This window comes from Cololabis saira, chromosome 8 (genome assembly GCF_033807715.1).
Source record: "Cololabis saira isolate AMF1-May2022 chromosome 8, fColSai1.1, whole genome shotgun sequence".
Taxonomy (NCBI): Eukaryota; Metazoa; Chordata; class Actinopteri; order Beloniformes; family Belonidae; genus Cololabis; species Cololabis saira.
The window spans coordinates 43,100,566-43,127,648 of NC_084594.1; the positions used below are offsets into that span (position 1 = coordinate 43,100,566).

Consider the following 27,083-nt stretch of genomic DNA (forward strand, 5'->3'; position numbering starts at 1 on the left):
ATCTACACATCAGCATCTCTCCTGACCAGCTGCAGCTGCACATCTGCATCTCTCCTGACCAGCTGCATCTACACATCTGCAGCTCTCCTGACCAGCTGCAGCTGCACATCTGCAGCTACACATCTGCATGTCTCCTGCACATCTGCATCTCTCCTGGTCAGCTGCAGCTGCACATCTGCACATCTGCAGCTTCACATCTGCATCTCTCCTGGCCAGCTGCAGCTACACATCTGCACATCTGCAGCTTCACATCTGCATCTCTCCTGGCCAGCTGCAGCTGCACATCTGCATCTCTCCTGGTCAGCTGCAGCTGCACATCTGCACATCTGCAGCTTCACATCTGCATCTCTCCTGACCAGCTGCACATCTGCATGTCTCCTGACCAGCTGCAGCTGCACATCTGCAGCTCTCCTGAACATCTGCAGCTGCACATCTGCAGCTCTCCTGACCAGCTGCAGCTTCAGCTTTTTTTTTTTTTTTTTCCCCGAGACAACACTTTTTCACTGTCGAAGTGTCACATCTGTTCTACACGTACAAACGTACATGTGTATGTCCTGTAAGTACTTTGTTTTAAAAGCCCTGAAGACGATGGCTAACTTGAATAATAAAACTATTTTTATTTACATGAGTGGTCCATCCGTCTGTAAAGGTGCAGCTGCGTGCTCCTCCCTGCAGGGGGCAGGAGAGACTCATGTGTCAGACCTCCTCCCTCCTGTCTGCTCTCATTCTTCTGCTGAGTGCATTTCTGCTGGACAGACTGCTGCAGCAGCAGCAGCACAGGAGGAACCCCAGAACAAGTTCAGTCTGAGTGGAACCTGATTTGTACATTATGATCATCATCATCACAGATTCAGGTGTCTGACCTTCCCGCAGAAACATTTACATTTTGAAAAACAAATAGGAGAAATGTAAAAGTGGCAGGTAGAAGAAAACATCCACTGAGCAGCAGCTGGTGTTACGCCTTCCTAGAAAATAAGATGCATAAATACATGGATAAGAAGATTTAGCTGTGAGTCATGGAATTGTTTTATTTCCCTTCATGGTACTAATTCAGACGTGGTGTTTTTTTTTATTTTTTTTAAACGACTTAATTCCAGTGCAGTGACAAGAAAACACCCCCCCCCCCCCTTAAAACAGTATTTCAGTGCCTTCTTCTACTGGTGTTGCGTTGAGTCCATGCAGTGCTGGTGGAGCCGGCGAGCAGGGCCGTCATCAGCATGGGTCTCCACGCAGGCCCCGGCCCCCCCGGTCCCCCCCCGCCGCTGGAGCTTCACTTCATCTCGTCTTTTATCTAAAACTAACAGTATCTCTTTGTCAGCTTGAGGTGCATTAAGATTTTACAAAAAAAGAAAGAAATCAACTGGATCACTATTGATGACAGCTTGGTATCCCAGCATTCCTTGTGTCTGTGTACTAGAAAGTTCTCTTTTCTATGATTGTGCTTCATCTCGGGTTGATACCTAAGCCTGAAGAAAACAAAAATCAAATAAATTAAAATAGTCTAGACCTATCTTCTCTGTTATTTCAGTTCATAAATTAGGATCAGAAGTTCCAGTCAAAGAGCGAGCGCGTGGTCTTTTGGTGTGGGTTACTGGGACCGGTCCGGCACTATCTTGGACGCTCCGTTCTGTTTGTCGGACTTGACGGAGAGCTGCGTGGACACGGTGGCCGCCTGGGCCACGGCCTTCAAGCTGCGCTTCCTCTTCTGCACGTTCTGCTCCGGGTGGAAGATGATGACGTAGACCTTAGGGATGTAGAGCATGCCCAGCGACACGGTGGCGCTCAGGCTCATGGACACCGTCAGGGTGGTGGTCTGGATGAACATCTGCAACGACACACGCCAGGAGTTCAGAAAACCAGAGCTACAGCACAAGACATGCTCTCAGAGGAAACTTCACTGTTAAAAATAAAGACAAACTATGGTAAAAGAACGGTGATGGACAGAGCTACGTCTGCATGGAACCCACTTCCTAAACACTTTAAGCAAACTATTAACATAAAAGAATTCAAATTGTTAGTAAAGAAACATCTCCTGAATAGATATATATAAAACTTATTTCATTATTATTAAATAAATAAATAATGTAGATAGTATATCTGGGTATGTGTGTATATATGTGTGTATGTACGTATATGTATAGATATGTATATATGTTTGTATGTATGTACAGGACTGTCTCAGAAAATTAGAATATTGTGATAAAGTCCTTTATTTTCTGTAATGCAAAAATGTCATACATTCTGGATTCATTACAAATCAACTGAAATATTGCAAGCCTTTTATTATTTTAATATTGCTGATCATGGCTTACAGCTTAAGAAAACTCAAATATCCTATCTCAAAAAATTAGAATATTCTGGGAATCTTAATCTTAAACTGTAAGCCATAATCAGCAATATTAAAATAATAAAAGGCTTGCAATATTTCAGTTGATTTGTAATGAATCCAGAATGTATGACATTTTTGTTTTTTTTAATTGCATTAAAGAAAATAAAGAAACTTTATCACAATTTTCTAATTTTCTGAGACAGTCCTGTATATACAGTATATATATATATATATATATATATATATATATATATATATATATATATATATATATATATATATATATATATATATATATATATAATATAAATAAATGAATATTTATTAAAAATGGTTATTGGTGCAAACTATGATAACTATACATTGTTTGAATTTGTTGATGTTATAAAATGTATGAATATGTATTGATTTTATTTATATCTAAATGTTAAACGGAAAGACTTTTTATTTTTTTCTTTATTTAATTTTTTTCCTTTATTGTTTTATATGCTACCTCTTTAGGTTTGCTTTTAATTATTTGTTGTAATGTACTGTGTATTATGTGTCGGACCCCAGGAAGAATAGCTGCAGGTTTGCTGTAGCTAATGGGGATCCAAATAAAAACTATAAACTATCCCTCCCTCATCAGTGGTCCCTGGTGCTAAACACACACACTAATCCCTGCAAACGTCTCTGGATCTTGTGATTATCTGCTGCAGAAGCCAGCGTTAAAGGAACATAAAGAGCGGGAATTTTCACCTCAAAGCACAAGAGACAGTGTTTTTGCTATGATAAATCATTTATGTCCTGGCATATGTAGTCAGGAGAGGAAGCTCTATTTATGGCTTTTGACCACATATCCTTCTCGCTGCTCTTTCTTTTACTTCAAAATCCGATCAAGATAATCAAAATTGGTATCATTCAGAGTCACGTGGCCAAAAATACAGGACTGTCTCAGAAAATTAGAATATTGTGATAAAGTCCTTTATTTTCTGTAATGCAATTAAAAAAACAAAAATGTCATACATTCTGGATTCATTACAAATCAACTGAAATATTGCAAGCCTTTTATTATTTTAATATTGCTGATCATGGTTTACAGTTTAAGATTAAGATTCCCAGAATATTCTAATTTTTTGAGATAGGATATTTGAGTTTTCTTAAGCTGTAAGCCATGATCAGCAATATTAAAATAAGAAATGGCTTGCAATATTTCAGTTGATTTGTAATGAATCCAGAATGTATGACATTTTTGTTTTTGTAATTGCATTACAAAAAAATCACAATATTCAAATTTTCTGAGACAGTCCTGTATATTTACCTCGTGAATAAGTCACAAAGTCAAATTGTGCAGCCGTGCTCCTGGAGCAGCTTTGCATCTCACAGAGGGACTTGCTTTTATCATCTTTAGCGTATTTTTATCATCTCTGTGATAAAGGAAGCCTTGGTGACTGAGATCCGGCGCCTGTGCGTGACCTGAGGTGTGTTCTGGCCTAGAGAAGGGGCATGTTGGAGAAACGGGTAGATCTGCTGCTGCACACGACTACTTCCACTAGTCACACCCAACTTACCGTCTATATTTAGCTATTTTCCTTAGTGATGATTAATTGAATGGGAAGGCTGAATTGGTCTTTGAGGGGGTTCCTGTGGCCCCTCAGCTCATCTGACCTCCTTTTTCCCCCTTTCCCATCTTTCCTTAATTCACTTCATTTCCATTTGAAGGAGTTGAAAAGACTTTGAGAGCACCCAGGGCTTTAATTGTTTCCGCCTGAATGAACCATAATGCAGCTCTCTATTAGCCAAAGCTTATCTGTATTTTTCATATGTTCTTCTTAAAAGTCTCTTTTGTGACGGCAGAAGAAAATAGCCCACGAGCCTGAGTTAAACTCTCAGCCCGGTGGACGCAGGGCGTCCTGGGAGGGACAGCAGGAAGCAAACACGACGTGACAGACGGCAAACAGGCGTTTCACATCCGAAAGCTGCTTGGCTCTCACTGCTAGTGTGTCCTCCTGCGTTAGTCACCGTTTGATTCACCTCAGCGTTCAATGTAAAAACACTTATCAAATGTGACTTTACTGAAGAAGTGACATGTTAACGTCAGGGGATGAAAAAATAGGACTTCAAACAAACAGCTTATTTTAGAGCTGGAAAAAAAAGAGAGATAGTGTCCCAGATGTGAAGGTTTCCTGGTGGGAAACGGAGCATCCTTTACTTTCTAAACAAGGGGTGTCAAATGTGCGGCCCGTGGGCCGCATGTGGCCCGAGAGAGATTTTCATGCGGCCCCCGAGAAGTTTCCAACGCAAAACAACGAAATGTTAATTTACTAAAAAGGAAGGCATAAATAATTGCCATGAATCACAGCATATCTGATAATATATTTCTTCTACAAATCCATCGTTATTCCACAAAGAGAGCAGTTTGACATTTTTTTAGTTTTCTAGAATGCATTTGCCGATTTTATTTCTTTGTAGACGGTCGTTTATTTTTATTAAAGGAGCATGAGGCTCCTTTTAAGAAATGAGACTCTCTAGCGCCACCCTTCACCACGACGGCCGTTGGGGGTACTGCAGCCAACAGTGAAGCCGGCACGGGAGAACGGGGAGAACGCACATGCAGCGTCATGTGACGTCACATCCGCAGCCCAGCACGGGAAATTCGGGACCGAATTGCAGCACATTTTGCAGCACACAGCCTGTTCAAGGCAACGGAGAGATACACTAGAGGAATCATTCTTTTTGGTTTGGAACGCTTCATCTGATATTATTACTAGAAAACTTAAAATGTATACGGATTTTTTTCATAAATCCTGCCACAATCCGGCCTCAAGCTCCTTTAACTGACTACTATTATATATTTTCGCAGGAAAAATATCACTGCTAAAAAAGATGATAGAAGATATTTATTCGGAGAATTTCAGTTTTGAATACGAGGATAGTGACAAAGTAAAACAGTTAAAAGAAGTGCTGACTTTTTCGCCACACTGGCGTAAATATCCGCGCCAATTTTTAAAAATAAATACACTTAATTGTACTGGAAAAATCTCTAAATCACAAAGAAACACTCTCGGATGTAATGAGAAAGATTTTGCTTTTAATTAAATTTCCTATAAAAAAGCAAAATACAAAAAAAAAAACATACTTGTTTATGTTTATCTTTGTAAAATGATATTAAAATTTGAAAAAAAATGAGAAATTTCAAGAAAAGATCCTGAAGAAATATATTTTACATAATTAGAGTGTAAACAAAGTGCATATTTCCTTTAAAATTAACTAAACTGATATTGGATTAGATAACAATAGTAAAAAAAAAAGAATTAGAAAAAAAACATTTTCGCACCGTTTTTGTTATTTTGAGCGTGCGGCCCGCGAGAAGAAAATTGGTCAAATCTGGCCCGCCAAGCAAAATGAGTTTGACACCTCTGATCTAAACAGTATTTCACATTTTCCCGGGTCTTCGGGAATAATAACAATATTTTACTTTTATTGGTGCAGAATCAGGGAACAAAGGGATTTGCAAGGGTAAATTAACTGTGATTAAATCTAAAATGTAAACACTGTCCTCTAGAGAAGGTTTATTCTTTTATTCATTCCTTTTTTATTGATTGATTTTGGTCGGCCTGCCTGCGTTTCAGTTGCAGCAGTTGCAGATCAGGCTGAGTGATTGAGCGCCACCAGGAAGGTCGGCTGACGCTGAACTGAACACGAGGGCAGGTATGTAATCCCTGTCCCCGTGCATGTGCATGTGCATGTGCGTGGGGGAGATATTAAAAATAAAACTGAACTGCCACTTATACGTGAGAGTGGCTCGGACTGTAAAGCGATTTGATGCCGTGACATTAGATGTCACTGCGTAATACTAAACTTTTAAATAAAAGTAGACGGCATCTAAGCTGTCTGTTTGAACATCTGTCATCAGGCCAAAGCCTGAACGTACCTGAATATGAATAAAACAGAACAAATAAAACTGGAGAAGCTGCAAAAAGCAAATATAGCTGAAAAATCATGACATGATCTTAATGGCTCTTCGCTGATTAACGGGTCAAAGCAGCACAGAGTCTTTCTGGTCATGTTGGAACAGCAGTTCCACTTTCATCCATGACCTTCTGGTCGCTGCTTCAGTCCAGTCATGGAGGTCCAGACCAACCCCTTCAGCTCTTCCGGGGGAGACAGTTTTAATTTAAGTCTTATAAAAAAGAAATTAGACTAAGAAAAGCTAAAGCACTAGCTAAGAGCTAAATTTTGCCCTCAAATAAAATATTCTTTGTTTTTCTTTTCATGCTTTTTGTTGAGCAATCTTTAAATTGATTAAAGTATCAGAATCAAAAAACAACTGAATATTTCACTAAAGGTCAAAATTTAAATCTGTGGTTTTGTACACCAGTCTATACTCTCATTTATGTTGTATGAATTATAGAATTGCGACGGCCAACACATGGAGGGTGTAGAGCAAATGCACGTTTTTTCTTACCTTTACGTATCTGTAATATGTACCGTGTGTGCGCACGTGCGTGTGTGTGCCTGAGTGTTTTTTTTGTGAAGAATGTTGATGAGATATGAAATAACCAGTAGCCAATTGAATAAGCTACCCTTTTCCCTTTTTGGTTTATATATTTGTAAATCTGACACTAAAGGAGTCAGTGCCTCACCAACCATGAACCTCACCGTACGTCACTGCTGACGTGTCAGCCCAGATGTCAACCCTAATCTCTCCGTCGTGTCCTGGGTCGGCTATGTGGTCTCCTCCTGGCTCCTGACCTCATCCTGACCAGAAGAACCACCTCAACTGTCTCCTCTGGACGTGGAGGGGCAATGACTCTACTCCCAGTGTCTCCTGGGGGACTGAACTCAAGACTATGCCCAGACATCCTACAGCTGTAGCCTCCATCTGTTGGAGGCTACAGCCACAGTTCCATAGGAACATCCATCCACCAGTAAACTCTTCAAAACACACACAGTTGCACAACACCGGAACCTGCAGCGTGGGAGTGAGAGGGGCAGGGTAACGGCCCGGTCAGGCGGGGGAGAGGTTTGTCCCTCAAGACTCCTCTCCCTGGCCCTGCCCCTTCTCAACCTTTCCCTGACCCTGCACCCCAACCTGGGACTTGCTGATTGGGCCGGAGCTTTGGGAGCTGCGTGCTGGCCTGAGGTCCCCACCCCCGGTCATCCCGCTGCTGCTTCCACCTGCCTGCTGTGCTGTTGCCGTCCCTGACCCCCAGTCTGGCCCTCGGCAGGAGGGTCCCCCCTTATGATCCTGGTCCTGCTCAAGGTTTCTTCCTCCTAAAGGGGAGTTTTTCTTGCCACTGTTTGGCTTAAGGCTTTTCTCCCACTAGGGGAGTTTTTACCTGCCATTGTTTATGTAATAAATGCTTGGGGGTTTATGTTCATGTTCTGGGTCTCTGGAAAGCATCTAGAGACAACTTTTGTTGTATTAGACGCTATAAAAATAAAATTGAATTGAATTGAATTGAAAACACACCAGTACAGTCAACATCACTGCAGACGTCACTCCAATCCACCTGTAGCTCTCCTTCTCAATTCTCCTGAGACTTAGCAGAGGACATTTCATCCCTTTCACAACTGGCTCCATAGAAAGGTACAGACCACAGCTCATATAAACCAATAGGACCACATCATCTGCAAAAACAAGCACAGATGGAATCCCCTGGCCACCAAACCAGTCCCCTCTGCTCAGTACCGGTCCGTTGTGGGGAAGAGCGAGCGAGTCTCTCTGTTTACTGGTGACTCCATGTTCCTGGTCTCCAACTGTGGGACGTGACCAAGGATATCTTTTTGGTCACGTGGGATAGAGGATACAGGTGTCTGGACTCTCCCTTGGAGATAAGAGGAGAAGTTCAGCCACCCAGGACAGATTCAGAGTAGACGTTCAGCCATGTCCATCCAGGTGGAGGCCCTAAGTTAGACCTGGGAGATGCCGGAGAGATGATATCTCTGGGCTGACTTGGGAACGTCTCGGTATTCCCCCAGGAGAGCTGGAGGAGGTGGCAGGAAGAGCCAGGCCTGCTCTGTGCTGCTGTTACCCACAAATAAATCATCTAAGGGCCAGTCCCAATCCCCCCCCTCGCCCTACTTTTTAGCCCTACCCCTAAATTTTGCACGTTCCCGTGAGGGTAGTGGTGTCCCAATTCCTCTTTGCATGTAGGGGTAGTGGACATAACGAGGGCTAGTGGGTATCAATCTAGTCCTTCACAGCGAGGGATTTCAGATGCTGACTCGCCGACCGAGGGATAGAGAAAATTTCCCAGAATGCTTTACGTCATCATTTGCAGACTGAATCAAACAAAAAAACATGGCGGACATTTCTCCTTTTTAGTGAATAAAATCAATATTTTGAGTTAGTTTCTGCATAAAAATGCGTTTTTGATTACATTTCTAGCGAGAAATATATATTTTACTTTCATAATATTCACTCAGTGAATGTACATAAGCACTCGCTTCCTCTTTGTTGCATGGTTTTTTCAGATCTCGCCAGAATAAAGGCTGATTTATGGTTCCACGTTACACCAACGCAGACCTTACGCCGTAGGCTCTGCGATCTATTCCCGAGCCGGCGGCTCTTCTCATCCCCGAAAACATCGGAGCAAATTTCTTAACAGGCGTTATTTGGATAAACTGAGCCCAGGTTGGGGATCTTAACGGTTACTTTTACGCCTAAAAAAATATTAAAACTTAATAACGTGGTATATTAACAGCGATACAGCGGAAATTATAACAGCTTTTATCTCTGGGCTTCCTGATATGGTGTGACGTATGTGCAAACGTAACTACACAGTCGCTTACCTACCCGAACGTAAACCACGCAGTGACGTAGCAAGTGGTGTCCCAATCCCTAGGGAAGATTACAAGGGCCCTACGCCTTGTGGCTTCATTTTGAGGGTGAAGTGGTAGTGGGTGAGGGCTAGTGGTAGAAAGTAGGGTGAACATTGGGATTGGTCCTAAATGTCATTCTTTGATTTGTCTAAGTCAGCGGTAAAGCTTGTAAAACTGTTGAATTTCCCACCTTCTCTGTAGACTGCGCCGTGCCAAAGAAGATGGGCACAAAGGCCAGCCAGATGATGCAGGTGGTGTACATGGTGAAGCCGATGGGCTTTGCCTCATTGAAGGTCTCAGGAACGCCTCTACTCTTTATAGCGTACACTGTGCAGGTGATCATCAGCACGAAACTGTAGCTCAGACACGATATGAGGGACAGATCGGACATGTCACACTTGAGTACCCCACGGGCGAACTCCGGGTTCGGAGGCTTCTGCTCCTCGTAGTCGATGAAGGCGTGAGGAGGCTCCACGCCGAACCAGATGAACACTCCAAGTAACTGTTGAGAACAGATTGTTAGACTGCTACAAGGTCTAATGGTATATGTGAAGCTAGGGTCAACAATCTTACCTGCACGGAGATGAGTATGAAGGTGATAATCAGCTGAGAGGTGGGGCTGATAAACTTGGGAGGCGTGACTGACTTCTTGCCCTGTTCAAAGATGCGGTAGATCCGGTTGGTTTTGGTGAGCATGGCGGCGTAACTGATGCACATGCCAAGTCCCAGCAGGAGCCTGCGGAAGGCACACACCGCCCCGCTGGGCTCTGCGATCATGAGGAAGGTGATGAGGTAGATGAGGAAGATTCCTGTCAGCAACACGTAACTGAGCTCTCTCCCAGAGGCCCGAACGATGGGCGTGTCGTTGAAGCGGATGAATGTGGCGATGGCTCCGGTCGTGGCCAGGATGCCCAGGATGGCCAGGAAGACAGGGATGATAGCCCAGGGGGAGCTCCACTCCAGCTTGACGATCGGTGTCGGACGACAACCCGTTCGATTCTCTAAGGGCCTCATGTCGAAGGGGCACATGTCGCAGGTGAACTCGTCCAGCTGGTATTGGTAGCCGTCACAGAGCTCGCAGTGCCAGCAGCAGGGAACGCCCTTCACCATCTTTTTCCTCTCTCCCGATTCGCAGGGGAAACTGCACACCGACTCTGGGATTTTACGGTCTCCTCCCGACCACTGCATCTCCTCCAGCTGGGACAGATAGACAGACATAGTGTTATGGTTTTGGAAGTTTCCTGTTTTATTTTGAAGCCTGTGTCTTTGTGTTTCAGTTCTAATTTGACCTTCCTGTTTCCCATCGGCCCTGATTGTCTGCACCTGTGTCTAGTTATCCCTTGTGTATGGCTGAATCCCAATCTCCACCCTCACAGACTCACAGACTTACGTGCGCGCTCCCGCACCTTGCGTAAGGGCTTAGGGCTGTCCCATTCCTAAAGTCGTTAAGTGTGCGAGGGCTCCCGGCAGCCATTTAGAGCCCTTACTGCTGCTCACTTACCGTAAGTCAGCATCTCCGCAGACTTTTGGAAAGGGAATTACCCACAGTTCATTGCGTTGTGACATAAAAGGAGGTTACCAGGGAGAATGTAAACAAAACAGGGGGCGGAGGAAAATAAGTCATGTGCGACTGCGAGACGAAAGAAGTTCTCCTGTAAATACAAATACATATCCCACTGGTGATTTAAATCCAGAAACTGTTGTCCCGTGAGGATTATTCAACAGCCCTATTATTTCCTTTACAAACATTTTCTTTTTTCTTTTTTTTATTTTATTCATAATTTGAGGTTCAATTTCTTTTGTTTTCATTTTATATTAGACAAATCCTCAGTTGACCTGGTGTTGAATAAACAAGACTTGCTTTTCTTTGATCTGAGTACAGTGTTTGAATTAAGATTCCCTATGTTAACAGAAATGCATACATGTAAATACTAGCAAGATAGTTTTAGATCCAACACAAACAAGTCAGGCAGTTATTTGGTTATTCATTTATATATGACCACAAAATGTAAACAATTTCAGCAAGTTGCCAAGATGCCTTTTTCAAGGCATCCCTTGAAAAGGCCTATGATCTGTTAAGCGACCTTGGGTTCTTTGAAAGGCGCTATATAAATGCAAGTTATTATTATTATTATTATTAAGTTGAACAAAAACGTTGCAGTAAATAGTAATAATATAACTGTAATATTTAGCTCAGGTTACCATCAATTTATACGCTCTCTTACAAAAATGAAATTACTCCGCGATTGAGCCTGGCATACTGGATGTGCTGGTATGGGTAGATTGAAAGAAATACACTACATTAACAAGGAAATACATATTGTACATGTTTAAATTGTGTTCTTTGTTGAATTTTATGCTCCTTTATATAGGCTACCACTTTGTTTTCAAACATCCGGATGATCATTCCCAAACTTATAATACCGGTACGTAACATTTTGATCTGACTAGGAATTTTGTAAATTGACATTTTAAATAAAGTTTATAAAAAAAAAAAAAAAAAAAAAAAAAAAACGTTTTTATCTGACTTGTTTCCGGTTTCTGCTAAGTGCTGTCCCATTCCTATTTATACCATTTGGAGCCCTCACACTTAATCACGTGCCGCTGACGTCACTGAAAGTATGTGAGGGTTCAGGGCTGGAGGGTTTAGGGTGGAGATTGGAATTCAGCCTATATCTGGTCTTGTCTTTCCCTTGCTCCTTGCTGCTCCGTACTGTTTCCTCCCTCCATGTTTTCCAAGTCAGGTTTTTGTAGTTTTTGATTCTTGTTTTAAGCTCTGGTTCTTGTATCCTGTTCAGCAGCGCTTTTGCTTTGGTTTAAGTTAAATAAATCAATCACACTTTTTGGAACTCCTGCCTCCTGCTCTCCTACATCTGGGTCCGACCAACCACCATTTCCTAACACATAGTGCAGGGGTCGGCAACCCACGACCAGAGCCGCATGCGGCTCTTTAGCGCCGCCCTAGTGGCTTTTTCAAAAATGTTTGACCTTTTTTTTCTTTTTTTCCTTTCTTTCTTCTTTTTTCCTTTTTTTCTCTTTTTTTCTTCTTTTTTTCTTCTTTTTTTCCTTTTCTCAACATTTTGACTTTTTTTCTCGAAATTTTGACTTTTTTTCTCGACATTTCGACTTTTTTCTTGACATTTTGACTTTTTTCTCGAAATGTTGACTTTTTTCTCAACATTTCGACATTTCGCAGCGGCTCGACTCCGAACTCCTCCCGGGTGACCGAACTCCTCACCCTATCTCTAAGGGAGCGTCCAGCCACCCTGCGGAGGAAACTCATCTCGGCCGCTTGTATCCGGTAAATCGAGAGCTTCTTCTTTCGACTCAGCTCCTTCTTCACCACGACGGTCCGGTACACCGACCGCATAACTGCGGTCGGTGCACCGATCCATCTGTCAATCTCCCGCTCCATCGTTCTCTCACTCGTGAACAAGACCTCGAGATACTTGAACTCCTCCACCTGAGGCAGGACTTCTCCACCCACCCGGAGAAGGCATGCCACCCTTTCCCGGTGGAGAACCATGGCCTCGATTTTGGAGGTGCTGATTCTCATCCCTGCCGCGTCGCACTCGGCCTCAAACCGCCCCAGCACATGCTGAAGGTCCCGGTCCGATAAAGCCAACAGGACAACATCATCCTCTGATCTAAATCCAACGTATGTTGGATGGATGGTGAGGGTTTACAGTGGATTCCCCCCTCGTGAAGCATCTTCACCACTTGGGACTTTGCAAATTATTGAAATTTCTTCAATGGTCTTAATATCTTGATCAGGATGGATCAGAAGTGGAGGGTTGTGGGTTTTTTAAGCTTGTTTCAGAGCCGTGTCTTGTTTCACGTATGAACATGTCTTATTTCCACTGAGCGTGGCTGCACTCCAGATGAATCCACACTTTAGGAGCAGGAAGTGAAAATCCCTGCAGGACCTGGAGGTTCATTACATAGAGACGTTTAAATCTCACTCTGAACTGTATCTTCTGTATCTTCTGTACACATGCTACACATGTCCTTACTGTTAAATACAGTGTGATATTAAACAGTGTTTGTCTCTGAGTTGCTGAGAAAGGATTCTCTCTCTCCTGCAGCCTCCAACTGACCCGTCATTCTGACGCATCTTGACCGTTGCACTAATGTTCAAAAGTCCCCTGATTCATACTGATCCAAACTCCTTTCATGATTTCTCCACACTAGTGTTTTCAGCATTTATACGACTGTCTGGCACGGTACAACTGTTTTTAGTTTTCTATGAACTGCGCCACTGTAACTTAGGTGTCTTTTTGCCAAGTTCATGTTTAAAACTGAATTATGGAACAGGACCAGTGAAATGAAATATGGGAAAAACTGATGGTTAGGGGCGGGGCTTCTGATGTCAGGTGACTAGAAGCCGGAAGTCCCAAGGAACTTTAAACGTTTGGCTGGACTGGAAGCGGGCGGGCAACATTACCGGAATACTTAAACTCGGACGGGATTCTTACATGTTTTCCATTGGATGTCCTAGTTGCTGAAACTGACCATGCCGATGAGATTGATTTTTTTTTTAAGCAATGCATTGCTAAGGACTGTTTTTGTTTTGTGGGGAATAGGATTGATTTTTATCCTCTGGAATTGAAAACAGAAAAAAAATAGCTACATATCGTGGGTATGGTTTTTTGTTTGTTTGAGGGTTCTGTTTATATTGGTTGGGAACAAAGTGAGATCAGTGTGGGTGTGTGTATGGGTTAGGGTTAGGGTTAGGGTAAGAGTTAGGGTTAGGGTTAGGGTTGGGGTTAGGGTTAGTGTTAGGGTTATGGTTAGGGTTAGGGTTAGGGTAAGAGTAAGAGTTAGGGTTAGGGTTAGGGTTAGGGTTGGGGCTAGGGTTAGGGTTATGGTTAGGGTTAGGGTTAGGGTTAGGGTTGGGGTAGGGTTAGGGTTATGGTTAGGGTTAGTGTTTATGTGTGTGTATACATAGTCAATATAAAGGGTAATTTTATTGACTTGAGGCTGTTGGGAGCTTTTCTTGTACCTTACACCAGGAAATAATTATCAGTATTTCCTTCAGCAAGTGGACCAAGGGAGTTGGTATGAGCCAGACAATAAGGGGAAAAATACAAACTACACCATTGTGTCTGGACGAATCAGAGCATGATTCTTTTTTTTTTGTGAGGATAAAAGAGGGTCAGATTCTGAGTATCCTGTCTAGCCTGGTTTGTTTGGTAAAGAAAAGTGCCAATAAGAGCTTCAGCAGTGCACGTAGTCTATTAATATCTTTGGCCAAACCAAGTTTAGAAGTTTCCTCGGTTTCCAGTTCTTAAGAAGTAAAAGGTGCATTAACTTTTCATGTCGTTGTCCAACTCTAAACAAGAAAGCAAGTCATTTTATCTCTCATTTTCAAGGAGCGCAAATATTTACATTGAGTCGCAGATGGTTCGTCCATTGTCCAATAACCTTGTAGCCAGGGTTGGTGATATTGGACAGCTGGTACTGGAAGATGTCATAGCGACCGGGAGCGTCTCCATTCTCGTTGAACATCACTCCAGTTCCGGCGCTGCCTGTTTAATGGAGACACAAATATAACAACCTACTCGCTTAGGAAAAGTGAATCAGAAAAGAAGAGGAATTCAAGCTGCCTCAGATAACACACCGACGCTGTTGAATGCAGCTCGCTTATTTTGGTCCTGTGCAATCATGTGAAAGCTGAGTGCAGGATGCTCTTTAGCGGAGGCTTTCTTCCACAGTGCACTCTGCTGCCCTAACATGATTGAATGTTCCTCTCAGGACCCTGCAGGCGCCCACTAAGAAAATCTTCCATACAAGCCAAGGCCACCCAGCAAGAGCAGAGCAGTAAATATGGTGCTTTCAGAAGATCCCCTTTTTATATTCTTTTCCAAACAGTGACTTTTTCTATACAAGATGTGAAAAGTGAGCGTTGTGCTAAAGGAAGAGCAAGGATCCGGCCGTTGGCAGGATGTGCTTTGGAGAAATGAGCTGTATTCTGTAACTCAGTACATTAGCAGAAATCTCTAATAGTCCAGTCATTATAGGCCAGAATTTGGCTAAACCTAGGACAAATTGCAACAGTAGCAAACTCAACTGATTTTGTATCCTCAATATGTCTTTAGTGAGAGAAAAAAAGTCCCAAGGAATCCCATCATGGGAAATGTGTTTTTTTCAATGTTTTGTTACCCCTATGACACCTACTTGATTGCTGGCAGGATCACTGACGACACTGTCTTTCAGAGATTGTGACGCGTTCAAATTTTGAGGTAGCTCAAAAGTAAAGATACCATTTGATTCTAGACAACCCCGGGTTTCCAATGAGACCAACCATGTCATGTTACCTCATTGGAAAGGGGGCTACATACCTAATTATTCAAAGTTAAGACGATTTTTTGGGGAGGGAAATATGGCCATCACCATTTTTCAAATGGTCCCTTGGCCTTCTACCTCAATATATGTTAATGGGAATGGGTTACATGGGTACCTACAAGCCTCCCCTATACAGACATACCAAATTTATGTTAAGCCCATGTAGTTTTGTGCAAGAATCATGTAGTGTTTTGCATGCTGTACAAATATGTAATTTCCGCCTATTATAAAAACTGTGTATTTGCCCATTTCTGCACACTGGGAGTCAGGAATGTCATTGCATAAATTGGTATTTTTTGACAGCTGAGACTCTTGTGCATCCAATGAGCCCAGATGTAAGCTATTCATTTGTGCAGCTTTACTGGAAATTTTATGAACCCAAAAATGGTCATCAATATAAACTAATGATAGGAATGTTAATTATTACATTCACTCTCACCACCATCGGAAAAGCTGCAGAGGTATAGATGTGAGGTAACATTAACTCTCAAAAATAAAGATAATAATCAGATGTAGATTTTCCTTTCATTTTAAATTTACTATACACAGGAATTATATACTTTGTTTCACACAGTACTGTATTGCTTTATGGCTGTGGCTGCTTTCCATGCCTGCCTGTGCAGAAGTCAACCAGGCAATGAAAGCACTCACAGGGGTCAACTTTAATACTGGAGAGCAGAACCGAGACATGACCGAAGCAAGGCAAGCCCGTGACTGGAAGGATACACTGAGCGTTCTCGCCATTGCAACTGCAACATCACAAGATCAAGATGGCTGACATGTAAACCATCCCAACAGCTTTGAAATATTTATCCATTTCCTCTAAAGTCAGAGACCCTTGCAGGTAAAAAAATATATATATATATACATCAAGTAACATATAATAAGCATTATAGATGTGAACATTTCAAAGTATTGTTTAATATAAGATTTAGTCAGTTAGCTATTAACCATGCTAGCTAACATTACTGTGATAGTTATTGCAATGTACAGAATAGCTTAAATAATGTTGATGACTGTGTGTACTGAACTGTGTCAGCATCACTCTTTTTTTTTTTTTTTTTTTTTTTTTTTTTTTTTTTTTTTTTTTTTTTTTTACCTTGTCTGCACACATATTATTGATTGATACCATGACGGTAGAAACCAAAAGTGAATATATGTGCATTATTACTATATGTAATATATACATATATATACGCACACATATGCGTACACATACATAAACATACACATACAAACCCAGTGTTTTTTTTTTTTTTTTTTGGGGGGGGAGGGGGTGGGGGGGGGTGGTGACGACATCCACTGCCAATCCAGGAAGCAGGAACACACGGAGACACACGTCAAGCACTGGAAATCTGCAACAAAAAAAACCACAAACAAAGCACGAAACCGGCACGGAGCCATCCAAAACACGAACAGCAATCGACCTAAATCTTGAGATCTGATCGCAGTCTGAGCTAAGCTATCGCTACCGCTACCTAAACCCAAAAACTAGAGAGCCAGCATGCAGGTGAACAAGCCAGTGTGTATGTCTATGCGTGTGTGTGTGTATGTATATGATCATGCATGTGTGTGTGTGTGTGTGTGTGTGTATGCGTGTGACTAAATTACTATATGTGTGTGTGTGTGTGTGTGTGTGTGTGTGTGTGTGTGTGTGTGTGTGTGTGTGTGTGTGTGTGTGTGTGTGTGTGTGTGTGTGTATGTGTGTAATAAACCAAACAAAGCTCCACCTGAAGTGTATCTATAGTGGGGGAGGGGGGGGAGCAACCCCGCCACCCGTGAGACCAGAGGCCGACAAGGAAGAGCCCGGAACCCAGGCCACCGGCAACCCCACAGAGGGGAGAAGTAGGAGGGAGGCAACCCACCGCCTGCGAGGCCCCCCCCCCCACCCGGCGGCGGCCGAGGGGGCCCGCGGGCGGGGCCCCCACGGCGCGGAAAGAAGCAGCCAGGGATCCCGCGGCGGCGGACCGCGACCCAGGCAATCCCCGGCCACCCGGTCCGGGCCGGACACGCGGCCAGGAGGCCCTCACCCTTCAGGCCAGCGACCCCCACCCGGCAGGGGGCCAGCCCGCCCGGAGAGACAGAGCCGCCCCGGCCGCCGACGCGGGCAGGCGCACCCGTCCCCCACGAAAGTGGCCCTCCAAGACCAGAGGGGCGCCCCGCCGTAGAGGCAGCGGGGGGGACCGGAGACGGGCCCGGAGAGAGGGAACCCCCCAACAAGGCGACACACGCGCAGGCCCGACAACGGAGGGCCCCAGACCCAGGCATCCCATTCATTCATCCATTCACCTATCCGATACCTATACTAATAATAATATAATATACTATACATAATAATAATAATACTAATAATAATACTAATAATAATACTAATAATAATACTAATAATAATACTAATAATAATAACCATCTTTGTATAATATAATATTGATAAATTATTAAGTTTTTGATGTCCTGCCAATGGAGGCTCAAATCCTCCATGGCAGGACCCTTCCATACCGCATTCTCACCGACACAGACATACAATCACGCACCGTTTCCCCCTCCCCGGGGGGATCCAGCACCGCCAGAAGGCACCCCAGGCTGCACGGCGGGCCCCGCCAGGCCCGGGTAACCCGACCCACCCGTCCCAGGCCCAGGCCGGTGAGGGAACGCGGGTGATGTGGGACCCCCTCCCGCCCCTTGTGTTGAGTGCATGTGATTAATGCCATAAAAACAGGGAGGAGGGAGGGCCAAGTATGACACAGACCCCCCCCCCTCCCGAACTACGTGTCCTTGTCAAATGTATTTATTAAGTGTTGAATGTGCAGTGTCTATTTTGCTGTTAAAACCGTGAGGCGGGGAGTGCCGGGCCACGCGGGACAGTGCCCCCCACGACCCGGACCCCCCGCCTTTCGCCTATGTGCGTATGAATCGTGTAGGGGGGGCAAGAGGGGGAGCGGAGGTCGAAGCCAGGAGGCAGGACCAGCAAAGCCGGCCCTGATAAGACACCCGCGTCCCCCCACCGGCCGTCCAGCAGACGGGGGCCGGCCCCCCGAGCCGGGCAAGGGCCCCACCGTACCTCCAAGGGCGCCCCCGGCGCCGCCGGAGCCCCCAGACGGAGGAGGAAACGGTCCAACATCCTCCCATTCATACTGACAACATAAGACATAGATACCTGGGAATGGTGCCACCCCGCCGTCGCGCCCGCCCGTGCACCCCCCGGTCAGGGGAAGCCCGCTCCCCGGACCCGGCCCCACCCCCCCCCGAGGCCACCCCGGCGGACACCCCAAGGGTCCCGGAGTCCCCACATCCGCAGGGGCACTTGGCCCCCGCCCAGCGACGGAGGACCAAGGCAGCAATGCCCCCCCAGCGCAGACAGCCACCCCCCACCCAGGCAGGGCCGGGCCCTCCGGGTGGGACCCCCACGTCCACGGCCCCGCCCCCCCCGGGAGGCCCGGAGACGCCCCAGCCACAGCCCCCCGCCCGAGCCCTCCCCAGCCACCCCCCCCCACCGCCATGAGGTAACCCCCCCCACAGGCCCCCAAGGCCCCCACCGGCTAGGGACAGGGCCCCGCGGCCCCCCCCACCGCCCCCCAGGGGCCACCAGAGGCCCGCGCCCCAGACCCCCCAAGCCGACCCCCAACCCCAAGGGCTACGAGATCACCACCCCCCCGCCCCCACTAGGTAACGAAGCCAATAAACGGGGACCACAGAGAGTGCAATTCAGCCGAATGTTGTTCAGTGGAGGCAGACATTATCTCACTACTAATATGATCTGATAAAAGATTCCTAAAATGGTTGATACATAAACTGGATTTTTGTTTCCAATTTACTAAAATGGTTTTCTTTGCGATACATAAGGCAGTGAGAACCCGGTGTGTCCAATTAGGATCTATTTGAGTGTCTCCCAGGTGACCTAATATACATACCGTGGGGCATACTGGGATTCTGTGGTTGATCCATGTGGATAAATCCTCACAAATCTCCTTCCAGAACCTCTGTACCGGTGTACAGAACCATAAAGCATGCATATAATTATCTGGGGTGTTCTCTGTGCACTGTGAACAGATATTAGAGGTGACAAAGCCCATCTGGAACATCCTTTGTCCAGTATAATGTATTCTATGAAGAACTTTGTACTGTATAAGTTGTAGGTTTGGGTTTTTAGTCATAGTAAACGTATTTAAGCATATTTGTGACCAAGAAAACTGGTCGGTATTAAGAGAGAGATCCGCCTCCCACTTAGAGATCGGGAGAGAGACTGAATCGTCCAGTTTAGACACTAACCTGTAGAGTTTTGATAACAACTTTAAAGTGCTTAGATTCAATAAATCTATTATCTTAGCGGGAAGTTGTAAATCTAATTGGCTAATTTTGTATGTTTTATTTATTATTGCCTTAAGTTGTTGATACTCTAAAAATTTATTCCTGCTAACTCCGTATTGAACAATAAGTGTATTGAAAGGTACAAACTGTCCTCCTACAATTACGTGCTGTAAGTACCGTATTCCTTGATCTCTCCATTGAACGAAGTTAACCATCTTTTTATCATTTTTCACGATGTCTGGGTTGTTCCATATGGGTGTACGGTCACATGGAAAAAGTGAAATTTTAGCTATTTTAAGAAATTCCCACCAAGCTGATAAAGTTGTGCTAATATTAATGCTTTTGAAACATTGATGACGTTTGATACTTTGACTAATAAATGGTAACTCTGAGATTTCTAGTTCATTACAAAACACTTGCTCTGAGTCCAGCCATTGACTATCTAAAGGATGATCTTTTGACCATTTTACAATATACTGTAACTTACTGGCTATGAAGTAATACTGAAAATTAGGTAATTCTAAACCTCCATATTCTTTGGATTTTTGCAATGTCTTTAAACTAATACGTGGAGTTTTATTTTTCCACAGAAATTTTGATACATATGAGTCCAACGATTTAAACCAGGAAAGAGGGGGTTTGCATGGTATCATTGAGAAAAAATAATTTACTTTTGGTAAAACCATCATTTTAATGGTGGCTATTCTACCCATGAGCGAAATGGGGAGAGAGCTCCATCTGGAAAGATCATCTTCTATTTTCTTTATAAGCTGAACATGATTTAATTTTATTAACTCTGACAGCCTAGGGGAGATGTTTATGCCTAAATATCTAATGTTCCCTGATTGTAATTGAGTATTGGTTATATTCCTAAAATTGCAGTTAACACACAGAACAGTGGATTTAGACCAATTAATAGAATAATCAGACAGAGATGAAAATCCCTCTATAAGTGCAATTGTCTGTGATAGTGAAGATCGTGAGTTCTGGAGGAAGAGGAGTACGTCATCCGCATAAAGACTAATTTTGTGCTCTAATATTTTACATTGTATACCTTTAATATTTTGATTTTGTCTAATAGCTGCTGCTAAAGGTTCAATAAATATTGCAAATAATGAAGGAGAGAGAGGGCAACCCTGTCTAGTGCCTCTTTGCAAGGTAAAACTTGTAGAGATTTGATCATTTGTCCTTACACGTGCCTTGGGAGAGCTGTATAATATTTTTATCCAGTCAATGAAAGATTCGCCAAATCCAAATTTATGCAAAGTTGCCAATAGAAACTTCCAATTTACCTTATCAAATGCTTTTTCCGCGTCTAAGGATATAATAGTAGTCTCCTGTTTATTGATACTCGAATAGTCTATAATATTTAATAATCTGCGAATATTAGTAGACGAATGTCTACCTTTAATGAAGCCTGTTTGATCCGGATGTATAATAGAAGGGGTGACTCTTTTCAGACGTTCAGTAATGGCCTTGCTAATTATTTTAAGGTCTACATTTATCAATGAAATTGGGCGGTAGCTCGATGGGAGCAAGGGATCCTTGTCCGGTTTTAATAAAAGACTAATATTAGCAGAGTTCATATTTAAGGGTAAGCTTTTATTTTCCCTAGCATTTAGAATCATTTTATAAAATGTTGGTGCTAATATACTCCAGAATTCCTTGTAAAATTCAGCTGGGAAACCATCTGGGCCCGGAGCTTTATTATTGGGCATATGTTGAAGAGCTTCATGGAGTTCTCCTATTGAGAGCGGTGAGTCTAAATTCATAACCTGTTCCTGATGTAACTTCGGCAGATTAATGTCTCCAAGAAACTCATTAATGGATTGATCAGATGGTTCAATTTGTGACGAGTATAATTTATAGTAAAAGTCTCTAAAGACTGAATTTATTAAACAGGGGTCATGTGTAACTCCCCCTGACTGGTCCTTAATTGATGTTATGGTTGTTTTTTCTTTGTTTATTTTTAATTGATTGGCTAAGTATTTTCCCGATCTGTTAGCATGTGCAAAGTTTTCCAGGCGAAGCCTTTGTACTAGAAACTGCGTTTTTGCGTCAATTATTTTATTTAATTCTATTTTAGTTTTCCTTATTCTGTTAAGGATACGTTCGTCTGCAGAGGTCTGGAAGGCCTCCTCTAGCGTCTTTATTTCACACTCTAATTCTTTTGTTTTTAAGTTGTCTTTTTTTTTCTTATTTGAAGAAAAGGAAATTATTTTGCCTCGCATTACTGCTTTTCCTGCTTCCCATAGAACGCTCGCTGATATTTCCGGCTGGTCGTTATTTTGTAAAAATATATCCCATTCTTTCTTAAAAAAATTAATAAAGTCGGGGTCTTTGAGCAATGATGTATTAAATCTCCAAACTTTGGAGGATGATACGCTCCCCCTCTTCCCCAGAGTGAAAGAAACAGGTGCGTGATCGCTAATAATGATTGGGTGAATTTGTGATTCTGAGATATCTCTCATCAGAGAGCTACTGACTAAAAAATAATCTAACCTAGAATATGAGTGATGAACGGCTGAGAAAAAAGTGTAGTTCCTAAGGGTTGGGTGTAGAGAGCGCCATGTATCGCAAAGACCCAGATCATTCATATATTGCTTAACAATACTTGCTGACTGCCAACTCCTGTGTCCGCCTGCATTACTGAGCCTGTCCACTCCAGGGTCCAGAACCATGTTGAAGTCTCCTCCGATGATGACTGTGTTGTCTAGGTGAGCAGAAAGTGAGGTGAAAAAAGAGTGAAAAAACGAGGAGTCATCAACATTTGGACCATATACATTAGAAATACATAAATTCAAACTTTGAATTTGCAAGACTAAAATTAAATATCTACCCTCTGAGTCAATGTGAGTGTCCTTTACGGTGAAATTTACTCTTTTATTAATGAGAATTGCTACCCCTCTTTGTCTGGAGTTGTAACAGGCGCAGAAAACATGCGGAAATTGTGCCGTGGCCAATGCATCTACCGAAGCTTTAACTAAATGAGTTTCTTGCAGTAGGACAATGTCCGCCTGCAGAGTTTGTATGTGGTTAAGAAGTTTTAATCTCTTTGCCGTGTTCCCGGCTCCGTTTACGTTCCAGGTGACAAACTTTAATTTATCCATAATCCAATCATTGAAAGTAACATTATATGTAAGTGGTAATGTTGCATGAAAAGCTGTTGTATGTGTGTGTGCCATGTTATTCTAGATGTGTGAAATGTGTGTTTGTACCAATTTACCAAACCGAGAAAGAAAGTGCAGCAGAGTGGGACATAGAGGGAAAAAAGAAAAAAAAAGGGGAAAGGGAGTGAGGTGGGGGGGAGGGAGATAATTCTAAACATGATAGAAAAAGAAATAGAGAAAGTAAAAAAAAGAGAGAGAAAGGCAATCACCAGTGTGAGCCTATAACTTACCGAGACTAGCAGAGCAAGAATTATTAATACATTAATATATGCCGAGAATATTTTATGAAACTATATCTAATCTAATCACCAAGTGTTTATGTAACTATATCTAACCTAATCACCAGTTAGTAAGAAAGAAAGAGAGGAAAAGAAAGTAAATTTTGTACTCATCCTTTTTTAGAAGAGCCAGGGCGTGATGTTGGAGTCGCGGTACAGTTGTCCGTTCACGTACAGCTTGTCCACGGTGATGACAGCACGAGATCCCTCCGTCATGAACCTCCTCCGGACCGGGAAGAGGACTCGGCGACGGTCCAGGATCTCCCGGGGGAACTGGTCGTTCACGGAGAACGGCAATCCGCGTAGCTGTGGCCCCCTTCTTCTCACAAGCTCTTTGTCTTTATAGTGTTCGAATTTAGCAACAATGGGCCTGGGTCTCTGGGCTTCGGGTCTTCTTCCTCCTAGGCGATGGACGCGGTGAAACGTGATGGAGTTCGCCAGGTCTTCTGGAAGCTTCAGGTGGTTCCGGATGAAATCCTGGACGGATTGTTCAGGATCTTCATCAGGTTTTTCCGGGATCCCCGAGAACACCAAGTTGTCCCTCATGGAACGAGCTTGAAGGTCTAAAACGGCCTCTTTTAAAGATTTATTTTCATTTTGGAGTCGGCTAAAACCCTCTGACATGGATTTCATCGACTTCTTCAGATTGGTGTTTTCAGCCATCAATTTTTCCACCTGCTGGTTACCGTATTCCACAGCTTCTCTTAATGACTGGAATTCCTTGTGCAGGACTTCCACCAGGGATAAACGGGAGTCATGGGAGGCCAAGCGGGTGTCAATGGACCTCAGAATGTCCTCGGTGGAATTTCCTGGAGGAGAAATTGCTCCAGGGGAATCCTCAGGACGGCAACGCTTCGGCGTGGAGGAAGCGCCGGAGGACGCGCCCCCAGACTTCTTCACCATGACAAATCTCTCAAAATACTCGTCTATAGATGCGTCTAAAGATTCGCTTTGCTCCAGGTTGGGTTCGGAATTATATAATCTAACTATAACCTACCCTTTCGTTATTTTAAACTGAGAATATAATCGTTTTTAAAGCATTTATTGAAAACGAAAGTATTACCTCGCCATGTTGGATTCTGCTACCTCGTTCTCGCGATACTACCACATCTCGTGGTGCGTTCGCTGCTGCTGGGCCGTTCGCTGCTCTGCTGGGCCGTTCGCTGCTCCGCTGGGCCGTTCGCTCGTCATCAGCATCACTCTTGACTCTCTTGACTTGTAGAAAATGTTACATTAACCACTTAAACCCTATATGGGTAACCGGACTCAGGGCTGAATGCTAGTGTTGTTTCTGTTTTCTGTAATTGTGGGGAAAGCTTCCACTGACAATAGCTGATCGACAAGCTCACAATGCATTGTCGCATTGTGCTTGATGGTCTGCTATTGTCAGTGGAAGCTTTCACAATATCAATTAATATACAGGACATGCTCCCTTATCTGGCAGCATCAGGACATAACTTGTACACCAAATCTGCCAGACTTTATCTTCAGCAGATGCTCAACCTCAGGACTGAACATCCAGATGTACATCAACACTTCGAAGAAGGGTTCCATGTCATCCGGCGGAGTGATCGCTTGTGGGCAGGTCTCTCAGCTGACCTTGTCATCGAGCAGGTTCTGATGAGAAGTATGAAAACCAGTGGTGGGCTTACCCGGGGGCGAGGGATGACTGAGCAACAACGTCTGCTGTGGCTGCTTTCCATGCCTGCCTGTGCAGAAGTCAACCAGGCAATGGAAGCACTCACAGGGGTCAACTTTAATACTGGAGAGCAGAACCCAGACATGACCGAAGCAAGGCAAGCCCGTGACTGGAAGGATACACTGAGCGTTCTCGCATATCTACAGGAGCGAAATCCCTTTGACAAGGACCCAAGTCTTCGCAATATAGCCACTGGAGAGCATGCCCTTTCCATTGTCAATGTAGATACTGCACAGGCTGTCGGCACATCAATCCTGAGCTCTATGGGTGGTCACACACCTGCAGAGTACACTTTCAAGAGGAAAGATCAAGCTGTCACTCTCGGCATGAAGTCATCTGTAAAAATAGATGGAGATCAAATCCAAGTTGATCCGCAGCTCCTCTTCCAGAGACTGGTGATAGTGGCACAGAAGTGTGATGAACTGGAGTCAGCCCTGAAGTATGAGCTCTGTAGCTATCCGCCAGCTCTTTTTGATTCCTCTCTGCTCCTTCGAGAAGCAAAAAAGCCTGCCCTTGCTGATGCCATCAGGAAACACGTTGGGCCAGATGTTCCAGCAGACAATGTGGTTGATGGCAGCCAGTACGTCCTGGATGGGGGAGCACTCCTACAACGTATCCCGTGGTCCATTGGATCCACTTACACATACATATTCCACCAATACACACAGTATGTGGTAAAAAATTATGGAAAGGCCGTCGTGGTGTTTGATGGATATCGATCTAACAACACAAAGGATATGACACACCAGAGACGTTCTAAAGGAAGGATCGGAGCCACAGTGACGTTTACAGCTGATATGACACTTACCATGAAGAAAGACGAGTTCTTGACCAACAGAGAGAACAAGCAGAATTTCATTTTCATGCTAAGTGCAGAGCTACAGAAGGCAAACTGTGAAACCTACCATGCCTCAGGAGATGCTGACCTGCTGATTGTGCAGAAAGCTGTGCAGTGTGCTACCACCAACAAGACCGTGCTCATAGGAGATGACACAGACCTGTTGGTGCTTCTATGCCACTATGACAGTCTGAAGTCTTGTGATCTATTCTTCTGTTCTGAAACAAGACAGAACACAAAAAAGACCCACATGTGGAACATCAAGGCCACAAAACGACTGCTCGGCCCAGATATATGTAAGCACATCTTGTTCTTACATACAGTTCTTGGATGTGACACAACATCTCGTCTTCATGGGGTCGGGAAGGGAACCTCCTTAAAAAAATTCAAAGAGAGTGCCCTGTTTCGAGAGCAAGCCAACGTCTTCTTTGACAGTTCATCTTCTAAAGATGATGTAGCAAGGGCAGGAGAGAAAGCCTTGGTGATACTGTACAATGGCAAGCCAGCAGACACCCTGGACTCCCTCCGATACCATTGGTTCTGTGAGAAAGTGGCATCAAGCTCCACTCATATTGAGCCACAGGCCTTACCACCTACATCAGGGGCAGCAAAATACCACAGCCCGAGAGTGTACCTACACGTACAGGAATGGAAGGCATCAGTCTCCGGTACATTTGCATTTTTACTGTTCTTGCACTGATCACGTATATACCTACATTTAAGTGTGTCAATATAACAATAATCTTGTGTCTCATTCCTGCTCGGACAGTACCAAATACTCATGATGAATGACAAAGTGCATCTTTTCTTACAGACGAACGTAGTCCGACGGACTGGGGTTGGCTCAAGTCTGGCGAGGGATTTGTGCCAGTCAAGACCACCCTACCCCCTGCACCTGAGAAGCTCTTGAGCGTCATAAGATGCAACTGCCAGTCTGACTGCAGCACCCTAAGTTGCAAAAGAAACACCATGGAGTGCAGTCCGGCCTGTGGACACTGCAGAGGATCCAGCTGCATGAACTCAAAACAGATGGCCTGTGATGAGGATGAAGATTAGATTGTGTAGTGTTGTATTGTGTAAGTGATTTAATTATTTGACCAGTCTAGCCATTTTTGTACTTTACCTTATTTTTTTCTCTGTCCTTACTAACCGTCTCCTGTTCATCCCTCAGCCTTATCTCCTGCCCTGCCAAGACACCAGAGCCCCCATCTCCATGGACCTATCCCCACGGACATAAACCCTTGAGCCCCATCCTCGTGGACTGAGCGCCACAGAGCCTATCTACTAATATTCCAAGAAGAAAAAAATG

At 43.9% G+C, this 27,083-nt stretch overlaps 1 protein-coding gene across 1 annotated transcript in view; it reads right to left on the bottom strand.

Annotated features, from left to right (window-relative positions):
* Nucleotides 1-996: 996 nt before the first annotated feature.
* grm6b (glutamate receptor, metabotropic 6b) overlaps nt 997-27,083 on the bottom strand; it is a 43,099-nt gene continuing 17,012 nt past the window's right edge. Inside the window, exons 8-11 of the mRNA XM_061728027.1 lie at nt 14,525-14,664; nt 9,710-10,333; nt 9,327-9,638; nt 997-1,825 (exon numbers count right to left, since the gene is read on the bottom strand). Of these exons, the coding sequence (XP_061584011.1) occupies nt 1,589-1,825; nt 9,327-9,638; nt 9,710-10,333; nt 14,525-14,664 (1,313 nt within the window). The 3' untranslated portion in view covers nt 997-1,588. The remainder of the gene's footprint in view (nt 1,826-9,326; nt 9,639-9,709; nt 10,334-14,524; nt 14,665-27,083) is intronic.